At 68.5% G+C, this 17,081-nt stretch overlaps 1 protein-coding gene across 3 annotated transcripts in view; it reads right to left on the bottom strand.

The window, feature by feature from the left end:
* Window positions 1-17,081, bottom strand: part of PIEZO1 (piezo type mechanosensitive ion channel component 1 (Er blood group)) — a 52,208-nt gene that overhangs the window by 12,406 nt on the left and 22,721 nt on the right. For 2 of the 3 annotated variants that reach the window (XM_080827836.1, XM_080827834.1), the window contains exons 2-22: window positions 14,608-14,703; window positions 10,347-10,469; window positions 9,511-9,553; window positions 9,273-9,411; window positions 6,702-6,870; window positions 6,365-6,578; window positions 6,090-6,255; window positions 5,889-6,002; window positions 5,713-5,806; window positions 5,042-5,142; window positions 3,867-4,127; window positions 3,305-3,416; window positions 3,038-3,216; window positions 2,812-2,960; window positions 2,551-2,733; window positions 2,160-2,263; window positions 1,921-2,075; window positions 1,647-1,823; window positions 1,174-1,299; window positions 895-1,095; window positions 269-473 (exon numbers count right to left, since the gene is read on the bottom strand). In XM_080827836.1, coding sequence (XP_080683962.1) covers window positions 269-473; window positions 895-1,095; window positions 1,174-1,299; window positions 1,647-1,823; window positions 1,921-2,075; window positions 2,160-2,263; window positions 2,551-2,733; window positions 2,812-2,960; window positions 3,038-3,216; window positions 3,305-3,416; window positions 3,867-4,127; window positions 5,042-5,142; window positions 5,713-5,806; window positions 5,889-6,002; window positions 6,090-6,255; window positions 6,365-6,578; window positions 6,702-6,870; window positions 9,273-9,411; window positions 9,511-9,553; window positions 10,347-10,469; window positions 14,608-14,703 — 3,111 coding nt within the window. Of the gene's footprint in view, window positions 1-268; window positions 474-894; window positions 1,096-1,173; window positions 1,300-1,646; window positions 1,824-1,920; window positions 2,264-2,550; window positions 2,734-2,811; window positions 2,961-3,037; window positions 3,217-3,304; window positions 3,417-3,866; window positions 4,128-5,041; window positions 5,143-5,712; window positions 5,807-5,888; window positions 6,003-6,089; window positions 6,256-6,364; window positions 6,579-6,701; window positions 6,871-9,272; window positions 9,412-9,510; window positions 9,554-10,346; window positions 10,470-14,607; window positions 14,704-17,081 lie in introns of all 3 variants that reach the window. The other variant, XM_080827835.1, reaches the window with a different exon arrangement.

The raw sequence follows: 17,081 nt of genomic DNA, 5'->3' as shown, positions 1-17,081 counted from the left end.
GGACGGCTGCGCCAGCCCCGACCCAGGCGCCCACCCTCAGGGTGCGGGGCTCACAGACTCTTGCGTGGCCCCTGACGAGGGCACAGCTGCCCGTCACGTGCCACCTCCAACTTCCCTGATTGCTCCAAATCGTTCCCGATAGCATGCCGGGAAAAAACAAACACCCGGACACCAAGGGACGTGAAGGGGGCCAGCCCTCCCACCCTCCCGGGGATAACATAGCCGCCGCCCGGCACACCGGCCCCCCCTGTGCTGGCCGCCCGCTCACCGATGCACAGGGCCGGGGGGATGCCCAGACACAGCAGGTACTGGTACAGCAGGAACAGCGCCAGGAAGAGGCAGTAGTTGGGCCAGAGGCGGGCGATGGCGGCACGGTGCCGGCGGGTGAGGAGGGCCACCAGCCAGCAGCCGTGCAGAATCACCATGAAGTTCATGCGCTGCCCAATCACGGTCACGGCCATCAGGAAGCAGATCTGGGGGTGGCGGGGGACGGGGGTGCACAGCGAGCTGCTGGGGTTGTAGGACCTTCCGCTCCCCACTTCTGGGCAGACTGGGGGGTGGAGTGGGGGCAGCCGCCTGCAGCCCATACCGTCCTGGTACAGGTGCCACCTCCACCATGCACGGCCGGGGCGGGGTGGGGAGGAACCGCGGCTCAGGAAGTTCCAAGCCCGTCGGAGACGCCTGACGCAGCATCAGGCCAAGGTCCCAGACCCCCACCCCTTACTCTGCGAGGGCAAGTCCGGTCTCTGGGAGGTCCTTCCCCTGGGCCCCCCCAACCCCGAGGTGGCCCTGGAGGGCCTACACATTGCCGATGTCCAGCAAAGTCCACCCAGAGGGTGCCCCGGGCCCCCGGCCCTGCCTAGGGAGGGGATGAGGGTTGACACGGGGCCTCACCTCTAGCCCAAATTTGTAGAAGAAGAAGTTGACGAAGTACTTGAAACAGCCAAGCAGGTCCTGGTCCAGCCGCTGGCGGGTGCCGTCGGCGCAGACGGCCTGGGCAGGCAGCGGGCCCAGCTGGTGCTGCCGGCGGTGGTGCTCCTGGCGCCGGTAGACGATGGCCTCAAACACCAACAGCAACAGGACCTGCAGGTGGTTCTGGGGTGGGGGGCCGGGGTCACGCTCCACCCGGCTCCCCCCACCCCCGGCCCCGTGACCCCGTGGCCCCTTGCTCACCTGGACGTAGCCTAGGTTGGGGAAGCCCTTCCGCACCCCAAACCAGTTGGCAGGGTCGACGGGCCCCCGGTACAGCAGGGACTGCCTGATCTCCGTCTTCTGCAGGTTGGTGCTGTTGAGGAGGGGCTGGGGGAGGGGAGAATCAGCACCTGCTCCCCACACTCCGGGAGCTAGACAGTGGCCCCGGGACGGCCCACCCTACCCGGCCCCTAGCCAACATCAGCCACAACTCTGGACAGGTCCAGGCCAGACCACGGTGACCCCCACCAGGGACATAGGTGGGCCGTCAGCCTGTGACCGACTTTAACAGGGAAGGGGACAGCACGTCTGGGGACAAGGCGGCCCGGGGAAGGGGCTGGTGGGCGAACAGAGGGAGAGGCCCCCTGCCCGCCTCAGTCCCCACCAGCTTGAGCTCGAGGGCCGTCCCCGTGGAGCCCGGAGGCCCGGGAGGTGGGGGCGCGCCAGGGCCGCACCTCGGAGCAGTTGCTGGAGTACTCGTGGGGGCTGACGACCTTCAGCTGGTAGAGCATCTTGCACACGATGATGACGCAGGTCCACACGGTGCACAGGCAGGACGCCATGGGCCGGAAGCGCGGGTAGGGCAGGGCAAAGGCCCAGAGCGCGACCAGCAGCAGGTTCATCACCGACACCTGGGAGACGGCGGGCGGGCTGGGGCGGGCGCGGCAGCACCCCCAGGGAGGTCCCCACGCGGTGCTCCAAAGGGGGGGGTGTCCAGCCCGTCCTTACCTCCTTCAGGGCCACCCACACAGTGTACAGGGCCACCAGCTTAAAGACGTGCAGCTCCAGCAGGCGGCGCACCAGCACCTGCACGCGGGCGAGGACGTCCGAGAAGCCGGAGGCCAGGTCCAGCAGCCGCTCGGCCACCAGGCCCCACTTGCTGGCTGCAGACCAGGGGTGAGGCTGTGGGCAAGGGGAGCCCACAAGGGTCGGGGCAGAGGGACCCCAGGCCTGCCCGTGGGACTCACCTTCCGGGCCCTGCATGGCTGGGCAGGGGCCAGCCGGGGTCATCAGCCCCTCCTCCCCAGCGTCCTCCTGCAGCAGCAGTGGGGTCCCACTGACCGGGTCCTGCCTAGGATGGGCCCCGAAGCATCACTTCCTACCCCAGATGCCACGCTCATCCCCACGGGCCCCTCCCATTCTGGCCTGGGGACAGGGGGTGGTGTGTGCTGGGGGAAGAAAGCCCCGCCCACGCCCCGCCTGATGTTCCGTCCCCCCAGTCGGCTGGCCGCACGTGCGAACCCACCGGTCTCCTTCCCTTCCCCTCCCTTCCTTCCTCTGTGCCGAGGGGGGGCATCCTGCAGGCCCCCAGCCCCCGCCGTGCGCCTGGAGCGCCGTCCGCCCCGGGGGGCCGCGCACCTGTGGGCCCAGCGCGGGAGGCGGTGGCCGGGCGGGGGCACGCGCTCCAGGTCCGTGAGCCGCATGAAGGGCCGGTGGAAGTAGTGCAGCTGCAGGATGCAGGCGAGCAGGAAGAAGCCGGGGACCAGGATGCTGGAGAAGAGCTCCGACACGCTGAACTGCTCCAGGCCCAGGTCCCCCAGCCTGGCGCGGGACGCACGGCGGTCAGACCCGCCCGCCGCGGCGCCCGCCCCCTCCCGCCCCCTCCCGCCCCCTACTCACTGCTCGTCCGTGAGGCCCGTCAGGTTGCGCCAGTACGCGGGGAAGTCCTGGAACTGGAAGGTGTAGACGGCGATGAGCACCAGCATGGTGTAGGCCACCACGAGCCACCAGAAGAGCTTCAGCAGTTTCCTCCACAGGCTGTAGTAGACCTGGGGGGGGGGGGGGCACCGTGAGACCCGGGGGCGTGGGGGCCGTGCCCCGCCGCCCCGCCGCCCACGCGCCGCACCTGGAAGAGGGTGAGGCAGAGCAGGAAGAGCAGCATGTACACGATCTTGTAGACGACCAGGCGGCCGGCGAAGCTGACCACGACGAACATGCCCGCGCACACGTAGATCCAGTACTTGGCGTACAGCCCGCTCACCAGCTCCCCCACGCTCTGCAGCAGCGTCCGCGCCCGCCTGGGCTCTGCGGGTCGAGCCGGGGGGCAGCGGGTCACGGCTTTGGGCAGGCAGGAGGCTGCCGCCGCCGCCCCCCCGGCGGCCCCAGCCCTCACCTGCGTCCCCCACGGCGACCTCCGTCGGAGCGGCAGGGGCGGTCGCCTGCTTCAGCAGCTTCTCCTTGACGAACCGGCGCAGCAGGAGCCAGAAAGTCAGCAGGTACAGCAGCTGGGATGGGGCGGGGGGGGCGGTCACCGGGGGCGGCCGGACCCCCCATGAACACGCGGGCCGGGGACAGCGCCGGGCACCCGCCTCCCTGTGGGCCCAGACCGACCCCCAGCACCTGGGGAGATGGAATCCGGCTGACCCCACCCGCCCGGCAGGGGCACAGACGTCCAGACACAGTGGCGCCCTGCACACGCCGGCCTCACACCGGGACATGAGCTCCACGGAGACGCAGGCGCGGCGTGGGACCCAGCAGCGGCCATGTCAGGGACGCAGGGACAGCGCCCCCGAGGACACAAGGTCATCACTCATTCACTCATCCACACAGCCGCTGCTCTGCACTGGCTGCACGGGACCCCACGGGACAGCGGACAGGCCCTGCCCTCCCGGAGGTGCCGTGTCCACGGGGGAGCCGGCAAGGGAGCCGACAGCCCCATCAGGGGGGACTCTCACCATGGCGCCAAGGTCCAGGCACGGGTAGCGGGTGTGCTCCAGCCCCAGCTGCCGCAGGCTGACGGGGCCCAGGGTGGTGGGCAGCTCGGGACGCAGGTCCATGGCCCACACGTAGCGCAGGCCGCAGAGCGCCAGCCCGTAGAGCAGGATGAAGGGCGAGCAGAGCACGGCCAGCTGGTGGCGGCTGCGCACGGTCCAGATGAGGCAGGCCCAGAGCAGCAACACGAAGGTCAGCCAGCTGTGGTACGTGATGCTCCACACCTGGCCGGCCAGGGCTGGTGGGCGGGGCTGCTCGGCCGGGCCTGCCCACACCCGGCCCTGCTCCCCCAGCCGCGCCCCGTGACGGGGAGGCCGACGCGCCTCCTCGGCCTAAAGCCCGGGGGCAGGAGACGCACGCTCACACGGGCATGCGGCCACTCTGCATGTGCAGGTACGCGCACGCCACACGCACGCGCACGCGCGCGCGCACACATGCCCACGCACACACATGCCCGCGCACGCGCGCACACATGCCCACGCACACACATGCCCGCGCACGCGCGCACACATGCCCACGCACACACATGCCCGCGCACGCGCGCACACATGCCCGCGCACACACATGCCCGCGCACGCGCGCACACATGCCCGCGCACGCACGCACGCCCACATGCCCACGCACGCGCGCACACATGCCCGCGCACACACATGCCCGCGCACGCACGCACACATGCCCACGCACACACATGCCCACGCACGCGCGCACACATGCCCACGCCCACACATGCCCACGCACACACATGCCCGCGCACGCACGCACACATGCCCACGCACACACATGCCCGCGCACGCACGCACACATGCCCACGCACACACATGCCCGCGCACGCACGCACACATGCCCACGCACGCGCGCACACATGCCCACGCACACACATGCCCGCGCACGCACGCACATGCCCACGCACACATGCCCGCGCACGCACGCACACATGCCCACGCACACACATGCCCGCGCACGCACGCACACATGCCCACGCACGCCACGCAGCTCGCAGCCCATCAGGACACAGGTCCGTTCTTGACCACGAGGCACCAGGCTCTGCGAGACGTGGGCCACCAGCCACCTCCCAGAACATCCCCAGAGAACCCACAGGAGGGGCCCGCCACGGCTGCCTGGGCCAGCTGCTACTTACCATCATGGCGATGAGGGCACACACGTAGCTCTGGTCCATGATGAGGTGACCCAGGCTGTGTAGCGGAGATGTCTCTCGAGGCTCTGCCAGCCTGGGCTGCGCTGAGGGGGGAGGGGACAGAGGTCACCAGGGAGCTGGACCGTAGCTGGGAAGCTCCACCATCAACAGGGGGAGCCCCTCGGCCACCACAGACTCTGCCCTCAAGGGCAGCGGCCAGTGTGGAGCAGGGGGCGCTAGGGGCAGACAATGCCAGCAAAGGGCCGGGCTCCTGTCTGACGCTGGCCCCTGGCCGGCCCTAGTCCCATTCACCATCTTGGTTTCCAAGACCAAGAAGGGACAGGTCGGACAAGACAGCCCTGACCCCTTCCAGCCGGGCCCGGGCCCGTCCCCGAGAGCACCAGCACTTCCATCTCTCAGTTCACGCAAAACGGAAATCGCGCCTTAAGGGAAAAAGAGAAGTGCCCGGCCCGAGAGGCAGCAGGTGCAGAGGGGGTAGGAGACCCGGAGCCTCCAGCAGGGTCTTGGGTAGGCAGCCTGACCCCATGCTGGGGGGCGGGGGGCCTGGGCCGCTGAGGTCAATGGAGCAAGACCAGCCCTGGCCACCAGGGGGCAGCACCAGGGCACCTGCAGAGGTTGGTGTCCCTGAGCAGCCTGGGACATACGGCACTCACAGGGGCACTGGCGGACGGGGCTGTGGCCGGTCAGGTCATGCACGGTGCCGCTGTCGGTGCTCCAGTCTGAGCCCGTGGTTGGGGGCAGCATGTGCTGCAGAGGCAAGGTGAGACCCCGTGAGCCAGGCCCTCGGGCAGGCAGGCTCCCGTGCCGCAGCCCAGGCCTGGCTCCTCACCTGGGCAGCCCCCTCCTCCTTGGTGGCTGCAGCCCTGGCCTGGCCCTGGGGCCACTGGTCCACCTGGGTCAGCTCCACCTCCTGCTCCTCGTCGCTCCCAGCCACCTCCTTCCTCTGCAGAGACCAGCTGGAGCTCAGCTCCCACCCCCGACAGGGCGCGTGGGGGGAAGACCGGCAGAGGCACTGGCCCCGGGCGCTCACCGGGTCCGGGGGCTGGTGCGGGCGCAGCTTGAGGAGGGAGGCCACGGTGTAGCAGAGAAGCAGCAGGACGCCGGGGCTCACGTAGATGGGCCAGTCGTGGCTCAGATCGAGGACCAGCGCATTGGAGCAGTTGCCGTGGGCCACGAAGGTCTTGAGACCGAACACCCTGCCGGGGAAGGCGAGCCGCTGCGTGCTGGCTGAGGGGGACCCGGGGACCGGACAGCCAGGGCCCGGGGCGGACGTAGGGGGGATGGGGCCTGTGCGGGGAGCCTCACCTGGCCCAGATGCCGGCAGGGGGGAGCATGGCCTGGGCGAAGGGCGTCTGGTAGCAGTAGACGCAGACGAGGTGGCCGGCACCGAAGCAGCCCACGGTGACACAGAGCGCGCTGAAGCCCAGGGGGCTGATGGGAAAATGGCAGGCCCACCAGGTGCAGGTGGCCAGAAAGACGAGGAAGTAGACGCTGGAGAAGGCGGAGGGGTGGGCGATGCCTGCGGGGGGCGGGGGGGGGAGGCAGTGGGGTCTCCGTGGCCCGTGGGGAGCTCGGCGGGCTGCTGAGACCCTCCCCACGTGGCAGTCGCTGCCGGGGTCCCTGGCCCTGGCCCCCCGGGTACCTGCTAGTGCGAGCAGCACAATGGCCAGGGTCCGCCCCGCAGCCACCAGCAGCCAGTGTGCTGTGATCTGGAACCGGGTGGCCAGCCGTGACCTCCGCGTGGGGGCCGGCTCAGGGGCTCCCTGAGGTCCCACTGGGGAGTCACCGTCCACTTCCCTGTCATCATCATCCTGCCAAGGTCATGAGAAGGGGCAGAAATCAGGGGCGTGGCACTGGGGCCGCCCGCTGGAGAGGGGATGGGCTGCCGGCTGGGCGTGGGCCACGCCGCGCTCTGTACCGAGAGGTCTGCCTGCCACCAGCCTTCCCAGAGGCCGCCCACCCCAAGCCGCTCCCGCCACGCCCGGCATGCGAGACCACTGACCCCTGCAGACAGGCCTCACGCTACTCCAGACCCCACAAGTGCCTCTTCTTTATCTTCCCTTCTCGCCCGGGGGCCCCCAGGTTCCCACACGTGTCCTCGAAACCCTGGCTCCGGAGGCCCCGAGTGGGGCCTGTTAGGAGGAAGGCAGCGCGCACAAGGCAGCCCCGTACCCCAGTTCACGGAGCACCGTTCCGTCCACGCCCCTCGGTCCCAGGGCTGACGAGCACTTTCCTCTTACACGGAGGAATGGGGGTACGGAGGAGACCCCGAGGCCACCCAGTGTGACCCTGCTTCCTTTCTGCTGCCTGTGGGGTCCCTGAACAGCAAGGGGCGGACGGCCTGCCAGGCCTCACCAAGGTCAGGGCCTCCCTCCCTGAACCCCCTTCAAGGTTTCCCAGAGCGAAGCTGCCTCCCTGGGCGCCCAGCGCCACCCCCCCCCCCGCCCCAGTTCCCACCTGCTAAATGGGCGCCACGCCCGTGCCCTTCCCAGAGGATGGCGCTCCTCATCCAGCCTTCCAGCCTGCGCTCACAGGAGCCAGGCGACCCGCTCCCATCCCGGCTCGCGCCTCCTAGCTGCGCGGCCCTGGGCAAGTCCCCTAACCTCTGCTGTGCCTCTGTCCCGTGGGGGTGGGGACCAGACGGGTCCTGCCCTCACAGAGCCTGGGGGGTGGGGAGGCCCCAGGGAGGAGCCCTTAAGCAGAGCCTGGAAGGAGGGGAAGGGGCAGGCGAGGGAAAGAGGGGAGCAGGACAGCAGCCAGGCCTGAGCTCACCCCCGCCCACAGCTGGCCGCGGCCCTGGGAAGGCATCTGAGCGCCTGTGGAAAGTCAGTGTCCGTGGGAACAGCGGAGGCAGCTGCCAGGCGGGAAGACAGGTGCTCGGGGTGTCCCGGCCCCAGCCCTGGCCTCGCGGTTCCCTCCGGCGCCACAGGGGCCTCGGCGGGAGCTTCTCCTCTCTCCCTCCCCGTCCCCCCGCAGCCCACCAGACCCCAAGAGCAGGCCTGTCCGTGCGTGTGACGGGCAACTCTGTGCACACGCTGTCCCACGCGGGGCGTCGTGTGTGTGCACACATAACTCTGGGCTTTAAAACCTGCACCCGTGGAGGGTCCTCAGAGTGAGGCTGTCTACACCGGCCACCCCGGGTCAACACGACTGCACAGGCTCTCATTAGCCACTGAGGACAGAGACAAGGTGGCCTGTCCCAGTCACGGGGCAGACCAGGGTCCAGCCCCCAACGCAAGGCAGTTCTGGGCTGTGAGGGCCACACGCAGCGGCTGTCCCTTCCTGTCCCCTCCTGTCCCCTTCCTGTCCCACCCCAGATTTCAGACCGAGCCAGCCCCTTCGCGGCAGAGCTGTTCTGGAAAGCCCTGGTTCCACAAACAGGGAAACCAGAGGCAGCCGTAGCTTGAGCAGCCCACACGCACTCCCCAGGGAGGGGACGGGGGCCACCAGGGGGAGGGTGCCCCGAGGGACGGCAGCAGGGTGGTCCTAAGCCCCACGAGTGCCTGGAACAGCACCCTGAGCTCCAGGCTCCTCTTTCCCCTCTGAAAGTGGGGTGCCAGCCTTGCCCGGTAGGCTGGGGACAGGGACAGGCACGACAGCAGGCGGGGTCAGGGGCAGACTGAGTTGCCCCCAACATGGAGGGGGGCTCCCCGACAGCCAGCAGGTCACTCCCTGCAGTGATGGGTTCCTCCTTCCCTGTGACCTGGAAGGACCCCCTGGAACAGTTTCTGAAGGCACAGACATGACTTGGGGTCCCCAAAGTCCCCCGAGATGGACCCCTGCTAGAACCAAGTCTCAAATGCACACCAGCGGCACCACTCGGCCCCGCGTCCCAGAAAGGGGACACACACCTCCCATGTTTCATCTCTTCACAGCAAGCACACATTCGTTCAACGAAAAGTCCATATTTGTGTCAAGAAAAAGTGAAATTGGGGTGCCTGGGAGGCTCAGTGGGTTGAGCCTCTGTCTTCGGCTCAGGTCATGATCTCAGGGACCTGGCATCGGGCCCCACATCGGGCTCTCTGCTCGGCGGGGAGCCTGCTTCCCCCCCCCCGCCCCGCCTGCCTCTCTGCCTGCTTGTGATCTCTCTCTGTCAAATAAATAAATAAATTCTTTAAAAAAAAAGAAAGAAAAAGTGAAATTGTCCTCTGACGGACAGAGCCCGGGAACACCGTCCTCCAGCACACGAGCCCCACCCGCCTGCAGCCCTCACCAGCTCCTGGGCACGCTGGCTCCGCTGCGCGTCCCGGGTGAGGCGCCCACAGAGGCCAAGGCACACGGAGGAGACCACCAGGATACCGAAGTCGGGGGCCACCAGCCGGACAGCATTGGGGATGTCCTTCAGGTCCAGCCTGGGAAGGGCAGGGAGAGCCCACGGGTGGGTCGGGGAAGGCAGGGGCCAGGCAGGGGAGGCTGACGGGGGACCCAGGGGGGGCGAGGAGCGCGCTTACCTCGTGACCCCCACGTGCCGGGAGAGGCTCTCCCAGGGGCTGCCTGCAGGGAGAGACACGGAGCGGGGTCAGGCAGCGAGCGCCAAGCAGCCCTACCCCCTGCCGCCAAGAGGCCCTGGGAGCCCCGCGGTCACAGGACACGGCTGGGCTCAGGGCAGCTCGCAGAAGGCTGCCTTCACTAGTAGGGGAACTCAGGCCCAGCCAGGGAGAGCCGGGGGCATCGAAGGCCCGTGCGTCCTGCCTGGCGCAACGGGGACTCCCAGCCGCAAGCTGACGCCCAAGTCGTGGGGGCCGGAATGGGGAGGCCTATGCGGGAACCACCGGGGCCAGGGCACCCACGAGGCGCCTGGCTTCTCTCCATGGCCCAGCTTCTAAACAGCAGGATGGGCACCGTCCCCGCGGAATGGGAGCGGGAGCCCGGGCGAGGCAGGGCAGGGGAGCGATGCAGGCAGGACCGAGGCTGTGCGGGGTCTGCGGGGCTGAGGTCGAGCCCGCCTGGAGCTGGGAGGGCGGGCACCAGCCGCAGACACTGTCCACACGATGCGGGGCACAGGGCAGAGGGCTGGGCTGGGCAGGGCAAGGAGGGCCACCGGTGCTCCGGCCGGTCTCTTCGCTGCAGAGACAGATGCTGGTAGACTCTGGGGTCTGGAATGAGGACCCACTGGCACTGGCACGAACCTGGGCCACGTGGGGTGGACGGGAACTGTATACGGGCACTCAGGGCCCGGGTGAGGCACAGCCTGGGTGGGGCGGGGGGCCTTCCCCAGGGCTGCAGACCCCGTCTCCCCAGGCTCCTGGCTAGCTCGGGAAGGCCATCCCGACCCAGGGACACTCACAGCTGGGTCCCAGCAGCTGGTCCAGGCGGGGCACGGTGTGGAGGCAAATCTGGAAGGTTAGGTGGGCCGCCAGGAAGAGGAGACTGGAAACCAGCAGGGCCTGGAGGAGGCGGCCGGTGTGGCCTGCGGGCGGAGCGGGCAGGTGTGAGGCTGGGACAGGGCCCTTGTTTCATCATCCTGGGGGTCCCAAGTTCCCCCAGAGCCCACTTGTGGGGGGAGAAACCGATTCCAGGAGCTGGGCCCCGGGACCCCAGCGTGGGCAGGGGCGGCCCCAGACAACGGCCCCCTGTGCCTTGGCCACTAGCAGGGAGGCCGTGGCTGCAGGGAGAGGTCTGCGCACCCGGCCCGCGCTTGGGGGGCCGCGGAGTCCTGTCGCCACCTCAGCTCTGAGCGGGTGGGCAGCTCGCGCCCCGTGCAGGAAGCTGACCCCGACGCCCACGCTGAGCTCTGGAACCTGCCGTGAGGACTCGGGCCGTGGATGGTTTCCTCGCCACCGAGCACCTCCCCGCCCACCCCGGGCTCGGGGGACAGGCGTCACACTTGCTCCCGCCTGAGGCTGCAGGGCTCAGGGTCCCTGCTCCACCCCCTCTCCCGGGAGGGCCCAGCAGGAGAGACCCCGCGAGTGCTGGGCCTTCACCCCCTGCCCCCCAGCCTTGCAGAGGGAAGCCTGGCTCAGAGAGGGCAAGGGAGCCCCAGCAGCCCAGGCGGCACTCAGATGGCCTCATGGCTGCTCGTTTCTAGGTCCCTCCCCGCCTCCAACCCTCGGGGGCAGGGGTGAGCGAAGGGGAGAGCAGGGTGGGGCGGGCAGAGCACTGGGAAGGACGGACGGAAAATGAACAGAACATCTGGCGTTCGGCCCTGGCTGGGCAGCTCTGCTCGGAGCACCAGGCCAAGAGCGGGGGGGGGGGGAGGCTGAGGCCTCCCAACTGGGGGGGCGGGGGCTACCTGCGGGGGGCGGGGCAGGGCTCAGCCGCTCCTGCAGACCTGGGGAGCCCCAGCAGGGGGGTGCGGTGGGAGCACATGCACCCCTGCTTGCCCCCACAGTCGCACCCTGCTCTGGGGCCACGGACGCCTGGGGTCGGCCTTGCAGTACTGCTGGGCCCGAGGCCGCAAGTGCCAGGCTGTCGGGCTCCTCGTACACCCGGAAACCGGTGGGTCCGGGAGGGGCCCCCCGGCAGGAGGGGCCCCACCTGACTCCCCTCTGACCGGCTTCCTCTCAGACACCATGGGGCAAAGTGTGAGACGTCACCACTGCCCCACTGTCCTCTCCTTCTCACCCTGAACTCCCTCCTTGGGTGGCCACACGGTGTCCTGGACCACGAGCCGCCACCAAGCCCAGAGCACCGGCTGCGTGGTTCCGGCTCCCTGCCGGGCAGGGGCTGGGTGAGCGTGACGGGGGAGAGGCAGGAGGCCGGGAAATCCGTGCCCGATCTGGCCCGCTGACCCCACTAACCGACGCTGGGGGCTGTCCCGTGCTGCCCACCTGAACTCCACAGCGACCTCAGGGGGGCAGGCTGGCCCCCCGGAGATCCACTCATGAAGGGCGGCCCGGAGGGTGGGAGGAGGTCCGGCAGGGGAGGGGGTGCCAGGGCACAGAGCAGCGGCTCCGGCTGCTGGGGGGGTCCTGGCAGCCCACGCCCCTTGTGGGCATCGCGGGGGGCCCAGAAACCACCTGCAGGAGCAGGGAGGAGCACTCGGGCCCTCGGGGAGCAGGAATGGGGCTGGCAGGCTGGGGACCCCAAGAGCAGAAATCCTGGAGCCCCCCAAAACCGGCCTGACAGTCCCCTCCGCAGGGGCCCCCTTTCCCAGCCACAGCTCAGGGACCACCGTCCTAACGCCTCTGGGCCTTCCCACGCTGCCCCCTCCACCCAGCCGGCGACTGCAGTCCCCACAGGCCTCGCTCACACGGCCTCTCCTTCAGGCCAGGCGTGGTGTCTACACCAGCTGTCTGCAGACCTCACGCCCCCACGCCGACAGGAGCCTGGCTCTCGGGGTGCGCACGGGGGCCTTGGGAGGAAGTGCTCCGGGACGCTGGGGAGGGGTGCCCGCAGCCGCAGCAGGAAGGCTCTTGGGGGTGCGGTGGAGGAGGGGGACAGGGCAGAGCCTGGGTCAGGAGCTCTCCCCACAGGCCCGAGATCGCAGGACGCCTGTGTCCCCACGGACGACCAGTCACACAGGGGGACCCACACCCCTCCCCGCGACACACACAGGGACCCTCACCGTGCCGCCTGCTCACAGAGCTGAGCACATGGCCCTCCCCGCCAGGCCCCAGGGAGAGCCGCAGCCACCAGCTCCTGGGGGGCAGAGTTCTAAGGCAGAGACGGGGTCTTAAGTCCCTAAGTGTTAAGGGGACGGCTGGTACTGACCCCTGCCCCGCCCCAGCCCTGCCCGCCTGAGGACAGAGCTGGAGCAGCGCCGAGGCGACCCACGCTTCCCCAGGCACAGGCCGCTGTGTTCCCTGCGGATGCCCCGGTGGGGACGGGGGACAGGGGCCGGGGTCAGCACCCTCGGGGCCCAGGCGGCGTCACACCTTCCAGCAGACGCCGCTTCGGCCCGGCCTCCACACATCCTAAGCGCGAGGGCAGGCTCCCGGGCACGGGCAGGTCTCCCATCTTCCCCTCTTCCACCCGGAAAAACCAGGCAGCCTCCCTGTTCCTGAAGGGCCTCCGAGGGCGGACAGACAGAGGTCAGGCAGGGGCGTCTCCCCACCCAGGCCCTGCCCCCGCCAGGGCCCACCTCCCCCCACGGCCCATGGCAGGAGAGGGGCGCTGGCTCCGGGAAGGGAAGGGGAGGAGAGGGGAGGGCCCTGTGGGAGGCGGGCCTGGGCGAGGGGCTGGCCTGGGGCGCAGGCGGCTCTCAGCCCTGCCCCCCCGAAGCCCCCGCAGTCCTCTGCTCCCAGAATCCCACCTACACTGCAAGACCGGCGCCCCAGCAAGGAGGGAGCCTGATGGGGGCCAGAGTCGGAGGCACGAGGTGACACTCGACGGTCCGTTGCCGGCCGGGACGACGGAGGGAGGGGCTGTGGGTGCCTCGAGGGCCCCGGAAAGACGAGGACACGGATCCTCCCCTGGAGCCTCCAGAAGGAACCAGCCCCGTGGCGCTGTGAGCCTGGCCCAGGAGGCCCGGCCGGTCTCCCCACTTCTGGCCTGAGCGGGGGAGGGGGTGCTGCCCCAGCCCCCAAGACCCCAAAGCAGCCAGCCAGCGGCACCCGCACTCCTGGAGGCCGTGTCTGCGGGCCTGTCTCGCTCACGGGTCCTCAGCTGTGCCGGTCAAGCCGGTGCTCGGCTCTGCGGGGCTGCTCCCCCACACGTCTCCGCCAGGCACTGGCTCTCCTGCTGCGGGCAGCCGGCTTTGCTCAGGGACCCCTGTTCGAGCCTGGGTACCTCTCTTCCCCCCCAAAACACAGAGGGGGCCTTCCCGCCTACAGAGGGCAGAGCAGCCTTTGGGGACGTGCCCCTGCGCACTCCCCTCCCCGAAAGCCGGGGAACCGGACCCTGAAGCACAGAGCGGGCAGGTGGCAGCAGCCCAAACTCGAGGGTCCCTTGAGCACGTCTGGACCCCCATCCACCCCCGTCTCACCTGTCGGCACCTGTTCACAGGGCGCCTGCCTGCCCACGGGGCAGGGAGCAGGGCACAGCCCTGTCCCCTCCGGCCCGGGGCCCCTGAGCCGGCCTCTCTGCTCCCAGCCCTTCTTGGATGGCCCCCTGCCGCGAGCCCACGTTCAGCACCTCCTGGGGGTGCAGTCCCCGAGGGCGTCCCCCATCTGTTCGTCTGGCGACGGCACCCACCCACCAGGAGCGGAAGACCCAGACAAGGAGGTTACAGAGAAACCCCGCAGAGCTCAAGCAAACACGGGAGAAGCCTGACCTGGGGCGGGGGGTGCGGGTCCGGGGAGCGACGCTGCAGCCGGAAGTAAGGGGTCGGCCGGAGCCCCGCCAGGCACGGGGTAGGGAACGTGAGAGGGAGCCCACAGGGAGACAGGCCGCCCCGGGAACAAGGGGGATCCGTCCGATGACCCCCACTACCTCCAGCCCTATAACACGCAGTCAGGAAGGAGGTGCTGAAGCTAGTCCAGGGCTAGCAAAGGGAAACCGAAACCTGGGGCCACTCATCCTTCCCCCTGGCCACTCGACTGCCCAGGGCTTCTGCGGAGGGCACATGCACCCCACACCCCCCCCGTGTCTGGCCAGTCCTTGCGGACAAAGAGCTCCGAGGCCCCCAGTGCCCCCACCTGGCAGGAGCCAGCGCCCAAGCCCTTTACCTGGGACGCCGCGCCGACAGGGGCCCGGGAACCAGGGCAGCAGCAGCAAAAACAGCAGGTAAACCAGGGAGAGGCCGTTGACGCGGGACAGGCAGGCTGCAGGGAGGAGACGGCGGTTAGCACAGCCACACCAGGGGGCGGGCACACCCTGGACGCCACCCCCGATCGTCCCCAACACCACCCCGAGCGTCACCCCCGGACATCAGTCCCCGATGGTCCCCAACACCGCCCTGAGCGTCACCCCCGGACATCAGTCCCGATCGTCCCCAACACCACCCCCAACTGTCCCCAACACCACATCCTGGACATCACCCCCGATCGTCCCCAACACCTCCCCGAGCATCACCCCCAGACATCAGTCCCTGATCGTCCCCAACACCGCCCCGAGCGTCACCCCCGGACATCAGTCCCGATCGTCCCCAACACCACCCCCAACTGTCCCCAACACCACATCCTGGACATCACCCCCGATCGTCCCCAACACCTCCCCGAGCATCACCCCCAGACATCAGTCCCTGATCGTCCCCAACACCGCCCCGAGCGTCACCCCCGGACATCAGTCCCGATCGTCCCCAACACCACCCCCAACTGTCCCCAACACCACATCCTGGACATCACCCCCGATCGTCCCCAACACCACCCCGAGCATCACCCCCAGACATCAGTCCCTGATCGTCCCCAACACCACCCCTAGCGTCACCCCAGACACTATCCCGATTGTCCCCAACATCACCCCCAAAATTACCCCCAGAAATCACCCCCTGATCGTCCCCCGCATCACCCCCGATTGTCCCCACACCACCCCTAGCATCACTCCATACATTACCCCCTGATTGTCCCCAACACCGCCCCCCAGCATCACCCCTAAAATCACCACCTGATCGCCCCTAACATCGCCCCCATCGCCTCGACATCAAGTCCCTAACATCGCCCCCAGCATCACCCCCGGACATCAGTCCCTGGTCATCCCCAACACCTTCCCCCAGCATCATCCCGATTGTCCCCAGCATCACCCCCGATTGTCCCCAACACCACCCCTAGCATCACCCCAGACATTATCCCGATTGTCCCCAACACCACCCCCAGACATCAAGCCCCTCAGTGGTCCCCAGCCCACTGGACATCACTGCCAAGCATCATTCTAACACCCTGCCCTTGGCATTGCCCCCGACACCGCCCCCCCAGTCACCTCTCATCTCCCGCCTGGACGCCAGCTCCCTGCGGCCAGAGCAACCCCGCTAACCTGTGACCTGTCACATCCCAGGATTCACACGCTGTCATACAGTGTCCCGACAAACACTAGTCACCTGTCACTCAGAGCCACAGCTCATTCTGCCCCATGCGTCTCGGGCACATGCCGTCCCGCCTCCATGCCCTTGGGCAAACGGGGACAAGGTGGCTGACTTGGCTAACTTACTTTTCCTCCTTTTTTAAAAATTTCATAGATTCAGGGGTGCCTGCGGGGCTCAGTCGGTGAAGCGTCCGACTCGGTTTCGGCTCAGGTCACGATCTCAGGGTTGTGAGATCGAGTTCCACGTGAGGCTCCGCGCCCAGCAGAGTCTGCGGGACACTCTCTCTCCTTCTGCCCCTCCCACTCGGGCTGTCTCTCCCTAAAACAAATGAATCTTCAAAAAATGAGTAAAATAAAACCTTATGGCTTCAGTGGACACACAACGTCGCTGGCTGTCAAGTGAGCCTCGCAGCCGTACCTCCCCCTGGAGTGGAACCCGCAGGGCTCGTGGCCGTCAGCCGGGCTCCTGGCCGACCCGCGACCGCTGCCCGCATGCCCACAGCCTGTTCCCACCTTTTCTCTTGACCCGCTGTGCCGGGGCAGGGTCTGGCTCCCCCAGAACCCAGGCCATGGAGTCCCCCGCAACCCCACCAACACCCCGCCCCACGCCCGGGCCCAGGCTGACAGCAGGGCTGCGCATGCCTCTGCCTGTGTGTCTCCTGTCCCCACCTGGCCCCGACCAGGTGCTGGGCTGTGTCAGAGAAGCTGAGAGGAGGGGACAGCAGGAGCCCCAGCGAGGGAGGCAGACCCCTGACCTTGCAGCCTGCGTGGCACCGTGCCCCAGGCCTCAGTTTCCATGTCAGTACAATGGGGTTCACACGACCTGCCTGAGGGCTCGGCGGAAGGGTGAGGCGAGGGGCAGAGCTCGGGGCTGGGCCCTGGTGACCGAGCCCGTGACTGGACGGGGCCGCCTCCTTCCACTACCCACGCGGGTTGCAACCGGCTCACCAGAAGTAAGTTTCGCAGCAACTGAGGATTTTCCTTTAAAAAAAAATCCATCTGACCCGGTCCCAGAGGGAGAGGGAAAAGCATTTACAGCAAACGCTTCTAAAGTCCCTTCCAGGGCTGCATTCTCCAGGCCCAGGTGCGGCCTCTCCCCACGCCATACCACCAGCCCTGGCCTGTCCCCAGAGAGGGTGGCACCCCGCCCTCGTACCAGCCAGGCGGCGTCTGTCCTCCCCAT

Source organism: Martes martes, assembly GCF_963455335.1.
Source record: "Martes martes genome assembly, chromosome: 17".
NCBI lineage: Eukaryota > Metazoa > Chordata > Mammalia > Carnivora > Mustelidae > Martes > Martes martes.
The sequence above is the reverse complement of the archived record's forward strand: the minus strand, read 5'-3'. Positions and strand labels throughout refer to the sequence as shown.